We start from the raw sequence: 17,054 nt of genomic DNA on the forward strand, positions 1-17,054 counted from the left end.
GAAAGGAAATGTGCCAAACTATCCATGCCCTGCCCGGGGATTGAATCCGGGCCCCTCGACTGTGAGCCGAGATGTGTTTTTACGTTGGCTTACAATTGCTAGCTTATAATCTACATATTACATTTAAGTTATTATATATTATATTTGTTTTATTATACAGCAACTAACCTGACTCAAATTAATGTTGAACACAGAACACAAAAATAACTATAGACTTTTCTGTTCTTACTAACCTGACTCAAATTAATGTTGAACACAGAACACAAAAATAACTAGACTTTTCTGTTCTGAGGTGGAAAGTTTTAAAAATGAGGCAAATTGTATACTGTAGTAAATTGTAAATTTATATTTTTTGTGCATTAGGACAATTGGAAAAGGAATTTGGTAATAAAATATAAATTCAGTGTAATCCTGCTTGAAGAGATTGGCCTATTTGGGACCAGACTTCTTAAAGCTCTCTGGAATTCTGGTTTTCTTATGTGTTCAACCAGGCTATTTATTATTGAATGGCCCTCCTTATTGTTACATTGTACGCTGATTTTATATTACAGATGCTATTGATACATAGTGTACATGTTATTCAGAAAATGTTCTTTTTTAAAACTAATATGTATGCTGTTGCCGTGCACTTGATTATATTTAAGCGGCATTGTCCATGCATCACCTTTCCAAGAATGGTATCACTTAAAAGCTAATTGCAGTTGATCAATTGCAAGTGACTTAAATGTAAGTTATTGTATATATGAAATTTATGTGTATTATTATTATTATTATTATTATGTATTATATCACTGTTTGATGTTTTTACAGATAACAAATTTTCCAGCATAAACTTTTATGAAAAAGTGATTTAGAGGTTTGCAGCCTATTTAACTCCTATCACACCTTCCAGCAAATTACCCTCTTAGGAACTTTCATGATTGTTATTAAAAATCCTTTCATTCTCTCTCTTCTGTATAAGGAACATGAGCATCAGAGAGGGTAAAGCTGGCAGGCGGAGTGATACTGTATGGTCCCACTTTAGCAAAAGATGGACAGACGAAAAACATTATGTTGTGATTTGTGTTCACTGTAAGCAAAGGGTTAGTGCTAAGGTTGACCGGCTGAGGAGGCACTTGAGGAAGTGTGTTCCATGTTACCATATCACAAAGCCTGATATAGAGGGAATGGAGGATTCCCTAATGGCCAGTACAAGCAGTAGTGATCCTCATCCAATATCCTCCGAGTGTCCCTCGGGTCTACCGAATGTAGACGCTTCATCCTCTCCGCTTTCTCCATCGTGGAAACTGGAAAATATTCTTATTGATAGTAAGGTTAGTGAGTGTCACTCATTCAAATCACTTGTTGGGATGAGCAAGTTGCTATACAAGCTTCCTGAGTCACATTACTGCCACTTTACTGCTTGGAACACCCTTCCTTGCTTCTATGATCACCGAGCACTAGGCTGAGTCGTGCAAGTGCAGGTGTTGCCAGCTTTTTGCTTCTGTGAGGGTTATAGGAATGCACTGTTAGATGCATCCTTGTGTGTTATTTATGGATTATGCGATGATTTTTACTTTTTTCAAGATCTGTATCATAATAAAATCACAGTGTTATTTAAATCCCAACACCTTAGTAGACATACCAGAAGTAGTAGGGGTGTAGATTATGAAACTGGCATTGATAATTTTAAGCTAAATTCCCAATGAATCTTAGATCCCTGTACAGTTAAAAGAAATTTACTGGACATTGTTCATCTAGATTTTTGTATGCTTATTACAAAAATTATTTATGATTAAAATTAACTGAAGACCAATTAGGCTATTGTGTAAATATAATTAAGACCCAGTTTTGTAAGTATAGTATAGTATTTTGTATTTTATTGTAATAAATTGTTGGATATTTAGTACTGTAGTTTCTATAAATTGATTGTTACCTGCACTTTGTAGTTTGTTATTTTATATTTTTTGTATTGTGTTTTGCATGCTTTGATTATATTGTGTAGTGTATGGATGAATATAAATGTAAACAAATTGTTTATGTTGGGTGTTGCTGTCATGAGCGTTCTCCAGCCGTGGGTGGATGAGTATGTGGCAATTGTTGTACAGCTTATTGTCTAGCTCACTTTTTTGTTATCACTCAAAATTTGATGCCGTCACCGCTTCTTTGCTGCTGTATGCTATTGGGACTCTGATTATGTGATTATTTTTTTGTCCATACTGTTATACTGTGTGTTTATTAGGCTGTTTTATGATTATTCTCTCCATTAGGAGTTTTGAAGATTATCTTGTTCTTGTTCTGCCCGCAGGATTCACCGCACTCCCCGTCCGCAATGGCGAACCAACAATACTGCCTCAAGTGGAACAACCACCAGTCAAACCTTTTGCGAGCCTTCGACCGCCTACTGCAGTCAGAGTCGTTTACAGATGTTACCTTAGCCTGTGAGGGCAAGTCACTTAGGGCACACAAGGTTTGTAAAGACTGTATACAGTTTTCTTTGGTTATAGTTAGGCTCCCTGGAGTCTAATTGGTATTCATTTCAATATGTATTACTGTCCTTGTTATCTGTTACATTGAGTAGGCAGAGAATGTAACAGTACATGTGTACATGGACAAGGCTGCTCGCAATCTGATCTAACAGTCTGGTTGACCAGTCCAGCAACGATTAGGCTGGGTCGAGGACCGGGCCGCAGGGACGTTGAGCCTGAAATCATTGCAAGATATATCATATGTGAAAGTGACAACATTTTGGTTTGTTCTGGATCCTTATCAAGGTATGATTGAGTAAAGCTAAAGCTTAGTAAACTGAATTAACTTAAAAGGTTCTTGCGTTAGGCTAAAAAAGAATATGTGATAGACTAATTTTTTCAGGTCTACGTTATATTTTTCTTGTCTTTTATCACGTGCAGTTTGTCATTTATTATTATTATTATTATTATTATTATTATTATTATTATTATTATTATTATTATTATTATTATTATTATTATTATTATTATTATTATTATTACTGTACTTTCAACTGAAAATTTTACCACATTTCATCAGTATCCACTAATTCCTGTACAGTTCTGTTCATACTTGTGTACATGTTGAAACTGTTCATACATTTAAACAAAAACATTCAATTTACTTCTTAATTTGAAAAAAAACTGTTATATTTAATTTCTAATATCAGTTTAATGCAATAGTGAGCACTCACATTTAATTATGGTAATAACAAACTTGTTTGCATTATATAGTTTGTATATAATGTGCAGAACATGTTTCATTATATGTGCTGAATGTTTCATTATACTGGATGTGCAGAATGAAAGCACAGGAACATGATTTATCTATGGATGTGCAGATTTTATGACATCAAACAGCCTTGATATTTCAACAACATATTAAGGTATTAGTGAGACTGATAATAATAATAATAATAATAATAATAATTTTTAATGTCTGCAAAAGGAAGCCTGTGCATAAATATACTTCAGGTTTGAATTGAGATCCCCCCTCAATGAAATTACAAGAACGTTATATGTACCTGAGAAAATATTGAAGCTATACATTGGGATTTATCCCTCACCCCTGAACACCATGGGCACATCATAGTCTAGTCGGTGTAGTTACAGGATGAGAGCTACGCTCGTCGTGTCCCATCTTCCCAGCACTCTTTCATATAACGCTTTGAAATTATTGAAAAGGCGTTATTTGACAGAGTGCTGGGAAGACAGGACACCACGAGTGTAGCTCTCATAGTCAGTGTACTCACCTAATTGTGCTTGCGGGAGTTGAGCTCTGGCTCTTTGATCCTGCCTCTCAACCGTCAATCAACAGATGTACAGGTTCCTGAGCCTATTGGGCTCTATCATATCTACACTTGAAACTGTGAATGGAGTCAGCCTCCACCACATCACTTCCTAATGCATTCCATTTGTCAACCACTCTAACACTAAAAAAGTTCTTTCTAATATCTCTGTGGCTCATTTGGGCACTCAGTTTCCACCTGTGTCCCCTAGTGTGTGTGCCCCTTGTGTTAAATAGCCTGTCTTTATTTACCCTATCGATTCCCTTGAGAAAGTGTGTGTGTGTGTGCGCGCGCCTGAGAAGTTCAGGGATGTCGGGGTTCAATCCCATCATATGGCTTCAGTATTTTCACACAGTTGAAATAATGTTTACATTGTTTGGCAGATCATGTTCTGGGGGGGAGCATGATACTGAATACCAATAACTTGCCTGGGCATAAATCCCATGTCTGACAGGACAAAAAATGTAAACATGTATACTCTATTGCAGCAAAGGTTTGGGTATGTTAGAAAAGATGTTTGGATGTGTTCTTTTGCAATGTGAGGTGGGATTTTGTCATTAGGTTATGTGTTGATCCATAGCTTTTTAACAGTACTGTATGTTGTATATGATCTGGCAACCTATTGTCATATTGTTTTCTGTGATAAAATATAATTCATTACTTTATGTAACGGTACTGTATACCATAATTGCAGATAAATTTAGTATCTTGAATGTCATTTGGACCATGAACATTTCGAGTGCTCCACAAATAGATCAGAAAGTAAAAATATTAATTATTGTAATTTAAAATACAGGTAAATTCATAATGCAGATAATACTGTATTAGTTTGCAGGCTGTAGCTAACAATTGCTTCACTAAAGAGACCCTCACCAGGAGAAGCTGGCCCCAGGCAGGGCTGTGCAATTAGAAAAGTTAAAACTGGTCGTTTGTAAATATGAAGTCGGTGATAAACAACAATCCTTCACCATAATATTGTTCAGTTTACATTTAATAAGAATTTTGGCTTAATAATAATAAATGTTTATTCGGTAAAAGTACATACATTCAAAATGAGTCACAAACAGAATGTTAGATTTCTAGATATACATATACATACTATGTATGTATATGGTACATATCTATGGTACATACTGTGCCCAAAGCTACTAATACGCACAGCATTTCGGGCAAGTTTAAAAACAACGGAATGGTGATGCAAAACGTAAAGACTGACAATGTTTGAAAATATGCATTTTGATATTAGCAATGTGAAGTGAGCTTTTGGATGTAAATATTTTAGAGGAAACGTAGAGTGGATAAAAGTACTACACCAGTATATAACACTATTAGTAGAGGGGGACAGGAGGCCTATACTTAAGCTTATAAAGGTCCCCCTAGGCCAACTACTAACCTTCCTTAACATGCAACCCACAACAGTTGCCTAACTCCTGTGTACCTGCAGTACTCTTTTTTTTTTTTTTTCTTGATGTTTTCTCTCTATTTACTAATGTTTCCCTTGTTGATGATCTCTCTTTCCTTAGTCAGAAGGCGACTGAGGGCCTTCTTCATCTCCAGCTCCCCCACTGACGTCTTCCTCGAACTCATCAGACTCTGTATTGACTCTAACTCCTTCTCTTTCAACGGTAATACTTCTCTCAAACTTTCTGTGTCACTATGGGCTCCCCTCTCTTCCCTGTTCTTGTCAGTCTCGATGTGAAATACTTCAAAACCATTCTTCTTTCCTCTATTGATACTCGTCCCTCTCTCTGGCTTCGCTATGTTGATGTTTTTGCTTTATGGCCTTATGATTTTAGACTTATCCAGTCATTCCTCTCCTCTCTTTAACAATCTGACTCCTTTCATCCATTTCAAAGTTGAATGGGAATCTAATTCCCTCCTTCCTTTTCTTGACATTCATGTTCACAGCTCTTTGTCTGGGTTCTCTTTCTCTCTCTACCGCAAACAAATGCATAGTGGTGTGTACATTCACTTCTTTTCCTACCATCCTCCTTCTGTTAAGAAAAGTGACCTAGTCTCTCTTCCTCCACGCTCTACACATCAGTGACCCTCAGTTTCTTGATTCTGAAATTTCCTTTATCTACACATGTCTCTTGCCTTGGTTACCCCTTACATTTTATCTACTGTGCCTATTTTCAAGCTAAACAAAAAAATTTTCATCCTAAATCTGCTTCCAGTGCTACTAGCACTGTGCTCTGCCTTCCCTTCATATCTGAACTCAATACTCTTACTAATACCCTTCGTGCTCTTGACATAAAGCTTGCCTTTCGTCAAACTAACACTTCGTACTAATCTTGTTCACAATTCTCCTGATTCTAATGCTTCTGGTGTCTACTCTATTTCCTGCTCGTCTTGTCCTATCCAATACTATAGGGAAACTGGCCATACACTTAATGACAGACTTGAGCAATTCAAAAGAAGCGTGAAGTCTGCAGACACAAACAATGCTCTCTTCTGTCATGTTAGGGATTCCAATCATCCTATTGATTGGTCTTCTTCTAAAATAATCTTTCCTGCCTCTACTCTTCACAGACGCCGTCTCGTCAAATCAGCTCTGATACACAACCTTCCCAACATGAACTGGAGTCCTGACTTTATTGCTGTTGACTTCCCTTTCACAGTACATACTCAAATGTTCTAAACCTTCTAACAAACGTGATCTAACATAAGCCTTCCCTTTCCTTTTCTCTTTCTCTTTCTATTACTTTATCTTTTGTTCCCATTTACTCCTTTTATTACCCCCTACATACCCTTTATTACAGCTATCTTTCGCATTGCTTTTACGTTCGTCTAAGTTTTCCTCCTCCTCCTCACCTCTCTTGCCTTACTTATGCCCATGCCTTTCTCGTCTCATCACATTTGACTTGATGATGGTTCAGGACGGACTGAAACGTCTTTTCATCTTCTAGTGTGTGGTTTGGTCAACATATCTACAGTATTTACTGCTAGGTGAACAACCATAGGCATAGAGTGAAAGGAGGCATAGGGTGAAAGGAAACTTTGCTTAAACACTTCTGTCTTGCCTCAGAAATTGAACCTCAAACTTTTCAGCTGTAATCCGCCTGTATTTACCAAATGGAGCAATAGGTTTGTATTTTAAAGAGGAACTTGTATGCACAGAACTCTTAAACTTCACAAATGAGATGGTGGAGGTACAGTACTTGAATCAAAGTAGAGAACAAAATCCTTCAATACACAGAGAGATCAAATTAACATGATGTATCAATGAACAAATCCACAGGAGCGTTAATAAGGGTTGGAACCTCTCTTTACCATGTCGTGGTACAGTTGACTAGAGCACGCCTGGGAACATCCAGTGCATAGGCTCGAACCCTCATCAAGCCTCCTGTGGATTTGTTCAGAAACATTATTACTGTAATACAGGCATACCTCAGTTTAAGAGTTTAATTGGTTCCTGGAGACGCCTCGTATTCCGAAAACTCGCATATATTAATCTGCAGACAATGGTTATCTTGAGATAATTTCGGGGCTTAGTGTCCCCGCGGCCCGGTCCTCAACCAGGCCTCCACCCCCCAGGAAGCAGCCCGTGACAGCTGACTAACACCCCGGTACCTATTTTACTGCTAGGTAACAGGGGCATAGGGTGAAAGAAACTCTGCCCATAGTTTCTCGCCAGCGCCCGGGATCGAACCCGGGACCACAGGATCACGCGTCCAGTGTTCTATCTGCTCAGCCACCGGCTCCGTCCATAGTTGAGGAATTCACAGAATGGATGAACAGAATTGAAAAACCTACAAAAAGTAATACTGATTATCATCATCCCAGGAGATTATAATTTACCAAGTTTAAATTAAGGCTTAACAAAATACAGGCTACATTATAGCAGGAAATCAACATGGAAATAACCGAACACAGGTCTAAGAATTCCTTAGGCTATGTGACTCGGCAACTAAGAGTCATCTAGGAAAGAAAATACTCTTGATTTGATCTTCAACTAAAGAAATAATAAAAAAACATTACTATCTCAGGTATTTCATAATCAGATAACAAACTCGGTGAAGTCCACACTAACGTTTATACATTGTAATACGTTGAAGATAAATGACAAGTGAGAGGGGCTCCTCAGTAAATACAATTTCAACAACACAAAGATTCATTAGAAAAAATGATAGAACTAGCAAACATTCAATTGGAAACCATCATGAGTACCAAAACTCCCATGCAAGGAATGGACAATTGATCACCAAAGTGTATAAATGTGTCTATGTATGTATTAACACGATGTACTGAACGGGGTGAGAATAGCTTGAGCTACCTCATCCCTTTGTGTGTATTTTACCTCAATAAACTTATTTCAATTCAAGTGTACAAAGTGTACTTGTGGTGTATATTTCTTGACCAAAAAGAAAATGAACTTAGAAAATTAAAAAGATATGTTAGAAGACAAACTGGAATGCTGAAGCGGACATGAATATCTCAACAACCATACAAAAAAAAAACCAGTAGAAACAGCGAGAATGAAGAAATAGAGCAGAAAAAATCTATAGTACTCATCAGACAATAGAAAGTCAAATAGAACAGAAAGCCATACAAGAAATAGGAAAAATATTTTTTTTTCTACATATAAAATATAAATAAAAGCTCTCCATCAGTATTGGACTTGTACTGATGAGAGACGGTTTATACACAGAAGATGACAAAGAAATTGGTGAAATCATGAATCAACCGTATACTATGATGTTTAACACCACAAATAAACAGCATGAGAGTTAAAGAACCTGACAGCTTCTTCATGAATGATATCCATAACTTAGATATTACAGCATAACTGATATTACACAAATGTTGTAACCTCTGAAAATGAAATTGTCAATATACCCATGCACTTGGTCTCAGGTCTTGACTCCTGCAACACCATATTTATGGTGAAATGCAAAGTAACTGTAGCAGAGTGCTCGGTGTAATATGGAAAAAAAAAGTTTGTATGCTTGGAAGATATATATACCAAAGGCAATTAAATTAGCTGATATGGTGCCACTCCACAAGATAGCACAGATTGGCAAAAAATTATAGACTAGTTGCACTTAATCACGTTATTAGAGTCTGAAAGTGTGTTTAGGAGTCAACTCTCCAATTTTATAGAGAATAGTGAATTAATACAGCTCGGGTCAATTTGAATGTAGAACAGGAAGATCCTGCCTTTTGTGGCTGCTCAGTCACTGCAACAAAATATTGAAAGAATTAGTAGTAGTAAATACAGATGCTGTATGTACATGGACATTGCAAATGCATTTGATAAATGGGATTATGTAGTGATTGCCTATAAAATGAGGTCCAGAGGAATAACAGGTGTAATTTCTGTAGTCCTGCCTTGGTAGGTCATGTTCAAATTCTTCCCCATGAGTCAGTTTTCACATTGTATTCATCTAGTTGTGTTTACCTAGTTGTGCTTGCAGGGGGTTGAGCTCTGGCTCTTTCAGCCTGCTTCTTAACTATCAATCAACTTTTTTTTTTTTTTTTTTTTTTTTTTTTTTTTTTTTTTTTTTGCCAAGTCTTCCAGTACATCTAGTGGCTGGAGCAGGTTTGGGACACAAAATCTGATTTCCTCTCTCTCTTTTGGTGCTTGCTTTGACTCATCTTGCCTCTACATTCGGCCATTGAAAAGGTCATCTCTGGTTAGAATTATGAACACCTGTTTAGTTGCATGAACTTTACGTGCATTGTGTTTTTCCTAGGCATGGTTTGGCACAAAACCCTTTGCAATTTTCCAATTTGCAGCCTTTGTTGGTTTGGGGATCACTTTGTGAGTTTCCCAAGGATTCTAAGGAATCGGCTTCACTGGGTTTTCCTTCAAGGTTTGGATCTGTGGTGCCCTGCACCTTTTTCCCTCTAGCTCAGTGCTTCCCAACCTTTTTTGGACTCATGGCCCTATTCTTTTATACTCAAAAGACCTGCAACCTCCTGCCACACATTCATAATTGACAAAAATTACCTGATCAGGATACTTGCTATTTCCTTATTCTTGAAGGCTAAGAATTTAGGTTCCACAATCCACTAGTTGGGAACCACTGCTCCAGCTCCTTTCCGACCCATTTGGCATAGTGTGGGGCTTCATGTCCAGCTTTCATCATGTTGGGCAAGGCCGGTGGTTCTTAAGAGTTAATGTGTGCTCGACTCCATTTCCAGCCAACTACATCTCCAAGAACCACCAGCCTTGCCCAACATGATGTCCCACCCCATGCCAGTATGTAGGAGATTCAGTTTTTATAAGGATGGGTTAGTAAGAAATCCATTACCATTTGTGTAGTAGCTAAGATTTATGAATTGGAAAACTTCTCAAGATGTGGTTACCTTGCTCTGATTTCTGAGGACCACTGTCCCCACAGCCCAGTTTCTGACCAGGCCTCCTGGTTGGTGGTCTGGTCAACCAGGCTGTTAGATGCAGGTGTTGATCAAGTTCGTTTTCGAGAGGTTTTCACTGAGAGGTTGGACAGTAATGATCCTTATGGTTAGAGGGAGAATGTTGAACATTTTGGGTCCTTGGTGTTGATGAAATTCTCTCGCCATACCTATTACACCTCTGTTGTTCAACAAGGCTATTTTGCACTTTCTGCCATGTCACCTGGTCTTGTGTGGTGTTATTTCCATGTGCAGAGTTGGTCCCAGACCCTTTGATATTTTCCAAGTACAGTATATATTATTATATATCTCTCCCACCTGTGCTCTAGGGAATACAGATTAAAAAAAATGTAGGGGGTCCCAACGATTTACATGTTTTATTGAGTGGGTTCTAGCAGTAAAAGATCTTTACACATTCTCCAGGTCAGCAATTTATCCAGCTTTGAACTGGGCTGTTATTGTGCAACAATATTCCACACTAGCATCTAGAAGTTCCATCATTGGTATGGCATCTCTTGTTTGAAAGGTTCTTGGTATCTAACCTGTCATTTTTTCCTGCAGTTGTGACAACTACTTTGTTCTTTAATAGTAAGGTCTTACAACATGAATACTCCCAAATATTTTATATAGTTTTGCTTTTTCGTTTTATCGTGTGATTTGACGTCATTTTAAAAGTGGTTTCCGTTTTTAGATGTTTTAATTTTTTCATAGCGCCGAGGCTGGAACTTACATTTATTAAATAGCATATTATTTTCTGTGGCCTATTTAAAGACCTGATTTACTTCAGTTTGGAGATTTGCTGTGTCCTCTATGTTGTCTGCTCTCGTGAAAATCCTAGTGTCATTAGGAAAGGATGGTACGATACTATACATTGTGTCCCAGTCAATGTCCAACATGAAGATAAAAAAAACACAGTACCCTGGGATGACTGAGCTTTTCGCAGTGGAAGATACAGATTTTACTTTGATGAAATTCTGAATTAATTTCAATTAGAGTACTGAATAAATAATTTTTTTTAAAGCATGAGAATTTTATGTATGTAATTTAGTATATATTGTACTGAAAAATAAATAAGGAATGTGGCTAATTAAATTTACAATGCAAAATAATGGAGTCTGTAATATTAGATGCAAAACTGAAGTGTAGAATGTGTATATAACATCTTAATTATAGAATGATTAACACTAAATTATAGAATGGGTTTTGCTAGGAGAGGGTTATGTGTACAGTACACGAGTGGGAGTAAAGCTAGGCTCAAGAGCACTCTACAGTGTGTGAGTCGGAGTAAAGCTAGGCTCTAGAGTGCTTTACAGTACTGTATACTAGTTACAATTTAATTAATTTAATACAATACTTATATTTAGCGACTGGAGTGGCGGGGTGTGAGGTTGAGTTTAGTCAGTGTTACAGAAATGATACAGCTGTTGAAGAATTATATTATTGTCTTGTGAAGCAGACATACATGTAGAGAGAGAAAGAGAGAGAGAGAGAGAGAGAAAGTTAAGGTATCCATATGCAGGTGATAAGTCACAATAACGTGGCTGAAGAATGTTGACCAGACCACACACTAGAAGGTGAAGGGATAACGACGTTTCGGTCCGTCCTGGACCATTCTCAAGTAGATTGTGTGCTCAAGAGCACTCTACAGTGTGCTCTTGAGCACACGACTTGAGAATGATCCAGGACGGACCGAAATGTCATCATCCCTTCACCTTCCAGTGTGTGGTCTGGTCAACAAAATTAAGGTGTAGGAGAAGAGAAACGAACAATTCAACCCGTTCTCGCAAATTTAATAAGTCAATATTGACTTATTAAATATGTGCATAGGTGACATACTTAACATAATAGATACCCTTAAAAAGATTCATAGAAAACACCGACCTTACCTAACCTTGTTAGTATCTAAAGATAAGCATCTTATTGCTTCGTAATTACAATTATTACCTAACCTATAATAGGTATAGGTTAAGTAATAATTGTAATTTCGAAGCAATAAGATGCTTATCTTAAGATACTAACAAGGTTAGGTAAGGTCGGTGTTTTCTATGAATCTTTTTAAGGGTATCTATTATGTTTAGTATATCACCTATGCACGTAGTTAATAAGTCAATATTGACTTTACGAATTTGCGAGAACGGGTTGAACAATTATGCAGTGAAATGGTAAATGTGCATGAGAGGAGGAGGGGAGGATAAACAGAGTTAAACAGAGGCTAAGGGAGTTAAACAGAGGCTACAGTTAAGGATTTGCGCCCAGTAAATCCTCCCCGGCCAGGATACGAACCCATGACAAAGCGCTTGCAGAACGCCAGGCGAGTGTCTTACCATTACACCACGGAGACTGGTAGACTTGTAGGCGAGACTTATGTTGGTTCTACACAATCAACCTCACCGCAACCCAGTCTCTGACCTGGCCTTCTGGTTGGTGGTGTGGTCAAAATTGTTTAAAATGTTCAAAATTGATTATGCTGTAGTGCATAAATTACTGTACTAAAGATTGGGGGGGGGGGGTAGGATTGTTTTGAGATGTACTACTTTGAAAGTTGTTTTTGGTTGTGTTGTTTTAAAGACTTGTTGGTTGGTGGATGGGTGAAACATTTTGTTTCATTAGTCCATTATAAAATATCAAGTTCATTACATTTAATACAAGTACAGTATGTAACTGATAATACATTTAGATGCAAAACAGAATTTTTAGCTGTAGGGCATGCTAAACATTGTTTTCACTTAAATCAAACTTCTATGGAACAATTGCAGTTTCAGTTAAGTAAACGGCTTACCTGATAAGTTTCATTATTACCAAAATGCAGTGAAAAAAAACATTTATACCTCGACATGAGACAATAAATTGACAAATTTTTTTTCTAAAAAAGATTCCAGCATCAGGGGAAATCTAGAGATACAGTACTGTAATGTATGGAAGATACAGGTAGATGATACATGAAAAATGAATACATGAATTCAAGATGTATGGAAGTTGCAGATACTGTAGTGAGGTGTTCTGAACTAGCATTGCCTGCTAAAAATGTTCATTCTATACCCAAGTGATGGCAACACCTTGTTTGTTGTTGTTGTGTTGACATCTTGGTGTGCCATTTGTTTAGATCTAAGTCTCGCTTTTTTTTTTTTTTTTTTGCACCAAACTAATTTTTATCATGTCTGTTTGCCTCGGTATTATAAATATGCCAGACACTTATTGCATCAAAATTAAAGTGACATTTAAAGTTACCAGTGTATAAATGATATTCTTGTGTAAATTCTACATTGTTTACATTTTTATCTGTATAGTACTGAGAGCAAATTTGTACTAGAGGTCCATTATGTTGCAGACAGTTGTCTAGAAACATTTCTTCAATCACTTCTACTAGAGTAATAGGATATCTTAACAAATTATAAATGTGTTTATAAATAATGATTATCAACATGTTAAAAGGGTAAGTCATTTATTTAAGGTATATACCTTAAGACATCCTCTGTATACATAATACCTCTGATACTTAATACTTAAGATATACCTCTGTATACCTTAAGACATCCAGTATCTCCCTTTCTTTGGAAAGTGTAATCATGTCCTGTTCAAAATTAAATATACTTTGCAAAATAATCTAGAAGAGAATGGGGACATTGACGCAGTTGATAAACTCAATTTCAAGAGAGGATACTATGGGACTCTTAAAAATTCTTTGAACGAGTTTAATTGGACAGACTTGTTGCTAGGCAAGGAAATAAATGAGATGTATGCCAAATTTTGCAAAATATACAATGAAGGAACATGAACATTCATACCAAAACAGAGATGCAGGACCATGAAACAGGATTGGTTCAACAGAAATTGAGAGAGGGCCAGAAAGGATAAGACGAGAAAATGGGTTCAATATCAGAAGAGGCCTAACGCTCAAACATCCCAGCACTACAAGCAAGCAAGAAATAATTACACAGCGGTGAGGAGAGAAGCAGAAAGGAACTTTGAGAAAGGTATAGCGGACAAATGTAAAACAGATTCAGACCTTTTCTATAAATTCATTAAAAGCAAGCTGCACGTAGAGGATGAAATGCAGATTGAGAACGTTGAACAGAAATGCTGAGAATGAAAAAGAAATTTGTAAAATGCTAAATGAGCCGTTCCAAAGTGTGTGTGTACAAAATGAGGATTTAAGAGAGCTGGACCAAATACCAATTCTAGAACACGAAATTGAATACATAGAGGTATCTCAAGACGAAGTGGAAAAATTACTCCTGGGGATAGGAAGAAATAAAGCGAATCTGATGGAGTTTCACCTTGGGTGCTGCGAGAATGTTCAAATGAGCTGAGCTTTCCGCTCCAATTAATATTCCAGACATCCTTGTGCACAGGAATCTTAGCAAATACAGTACTGTATATGGAAAAAGGCAAACATATTACCAATCAATAAAAATGGTAGTCAAGAGGAACATCTAAATTATAGACCCGTATAATTAACAAGCGTGGTAATCAAAATACTAGAAAAAATAGTTCAAGCCAAATGGGTTGAACACTTAGAGAGTAATGGCATAATAACGGACAGACAGTATGGTTTTCGAAAAGGAAGGTCCTGTGTAACAAATCTTTTTAGTTTTTATGATACTCTAGAGCCACAGAGATACTACAGGAAAGAGGTGGATGGGTTGACTGCATTTATCTGAACCTAAAAAAAGGCCTTTGATAGTCCCACACAAGAGGCTGTTCTGGAAACTGGAAACATGCAGACGATTGTAATGCCCTTTATATTGATCTAGATAAAATCGGTGCTTGGAGCAACAAATGGCAAATGGAATTCAACGTGAATAAATGCCATGTTATGGAATATGGAATCAAAGAAAATAGACCACACACAACTTACAAATTATGTGGAACGGAATTACAGAACTCTAATAAAGAACGAGACCTAAGGGTGGTTTTGGATAGTAAGCCGTCGCCAGAGGAACACAGTCATAGTCATAGTGCCATAGTCTGCATTTATTAAATAGCTTGAGAGTCAGGACTTGACAACCCACGGTTAATATTGTTATAGATAACCTCGTAGTACTTTGGCACTTGTAAACCATTTAATAAATGTCAACAAAGCCACCATGGTTGAGGAAAGATGTACAGGTTTTGTAAGTGAACTTGTAATGTTTGACGAATCCCGACCCCTAGTGTTTATACTGTGGCACAGTTTAAACAGGTTTGCCTGCAATACATGATTTTACACACATTTTAGCAAAGTGTCCAAATTACATCAGCACCTTTCTAATTATATGTGGGTATTTATGCATTTATTTATGTATTTACATATTTATCAAAGAATATTATTGATGTCTCCCTTTAGGTGGTATTGTCAGCGTGCAGCAGTTACTTTGAGCAATTATTTGAAGAGCATCCAGATAAATCTCCGATCATCATTTTAAAGGATATGAAGTTCACTCACGTCTCCCAGCTGGTCAACTTTATGTACCGTGGAGAAATTAACATTACTCAGGTACTGTATTAGGTATTTGCTAAGCCATGGAATATTTTGTCGCAATACACTACAGTACTATGTATAATTTGTTGATAAAATGTTCTGTTTAAATGGTTGTTAGAGGTATACTTTGCTGTTAGATCAGTAGTTGTTAAACTGGTGTACATAGACCCCATGTACCCCTCTGCTTCATGTTCCAAGGTTGCTCCAATGTTTATATAAGTATAATCCTAGTTTGAAAAACCCTGTTTTTCAAAAAATACTGGAGGGTCAGGTCCCAAATCTACACAGTAAAATAATAACGTACTGGAGTAAACGATTTGGAAGAAAATGCAGAATAGAACCAGTGAAGAGCAGAGGTGCCATAGGCACAATCAGAGAACACTGTATAATCATCAGAGATCCGCGGTTGTTCAACGTCCTCCCAGCTACTATGAGAAATATTTCCGTAACGACTGTGGACAGCTTCAAGAGAAAACTAGATTGTTTTCTAAAAAAAACGTGCTGGACCAACCAGGCTGTGGTGGTTGGAAGAACTCCCAGATCCCCATCAAGCAGGTATATGTGGGCCTGCGGGCCACTTCAAGCAACAGCCTGGTGGACCAAACTCTCACAAGTCAAGCCTGGCCTCGGGCCGGGCTTGGGAGTAGAAGAACTCCCAGAACCCCATCAAGCAGGTATAGGTGGGCCTGCGGGCCACTTCAAGCAACAGCCTGGTGGACCAAACTCTCACAAGTCAAGCCTGGCCTCGGGCCGGGCTTGGGAGTAGAAGAACTCCCAGAACCCCATCAAGCAGGTATATGTGGGCCTGCGGGCCACTTCAAGCAACAGCCTGGTGGACCAAACTCTCACAAGTCAAGCCTGGCCTCGGGCCGGGCTTGGGAGTAGAAGAACTCCCAGAACCCCATCAAGCAGGTATCATAGTCTGAATTCTCATGCATCAACAAGGATTAAATTCAGTGGTTTTCATCTGTGGATGATATACATGTTACTTGCTTAGTTAACCCCTATGGACCATGTCAGTACAGTATCTGTTCCTGACAATGGTTTACCAGGTCGAAGAGAGAGTCTCTTCTCATCCGCACGCTCCGCTCTGAGAACCTGTACTCGAGTACAATCCCTAACCCCCATAATCTGAGTCAACATTTTAACCCTGTGTTTCACCAGAAACACAGGGACCTTAACAGCTGTCATGGGTTTATTGCCATATAGGTGAGAAATCATCACCTGTTTTCTGTCCTACATTGTGGCTTGTTGACAATGAGACTTAACCTCTTATGCAGTACTTTGAACCCTTTTAAAGGAGGAGTGCGCATTTGTAAGGAGTTGGTCAAGATATGCTAATTTCTACAATGGGTTTTTGTAAAAGAAGTACTGCATGTGTGTATGAGTTAATAATGTAATGAGTGAGTGTTTTGACTCTGCATTAATGTTGGTGTCATGATGGCATTGTCAGCATGT

General features: G+C 37.7%; 1 protein-coding gene across 4 annotated transcripts in view; it reads left to right on the forward strand.

Moving 5' to 3' along the window:
* Positions 1–17,054, forward strand: part of LOC123774879 (uncharacterized) — an 84,294-nt gene that overhangs the window by 44,960 nt on the left and 22,280 nt on the right. For 3 of the 4 annotated variants that reach the window (XM_069316586.1, XM_069316588.1, XM_069316587.1), the window contains exons 2-4: positions 962–1,313; positions 2,288–2,449; positions 15,462–15,611. In XM_069316586.1, coding sequence (XP_069172687.1) covers positions 966–1,313; positions 2,288–2,449; positions 15,462–15,611 — 660 coding nt within the window. In that variant the 5' untranslated portion in view covers positions 962–965. The remainder of the gene's footprint in view (positions 1–961; positions 1,314–2,287; positions 2,450–15,461; positions 15,612–17,054) is intronic. The other variant, XM_069316590.1, reaches the window with a different exon arrangement.

This window comes from Procambarus clarkii, chromosome 84 (assembly GCF_040958095.1).
Source record: "Procambarus clarkii isolate CNS0578487 chromosome 84, FALCON_Pclarkii_2.0, whole genome shotgun sequence".
NCBI lineage: Eukaryota > Metazoa > Arthropoda > Malacostraca > Decapoda > Cambaridae > Procambarus > Procambarus clarkii.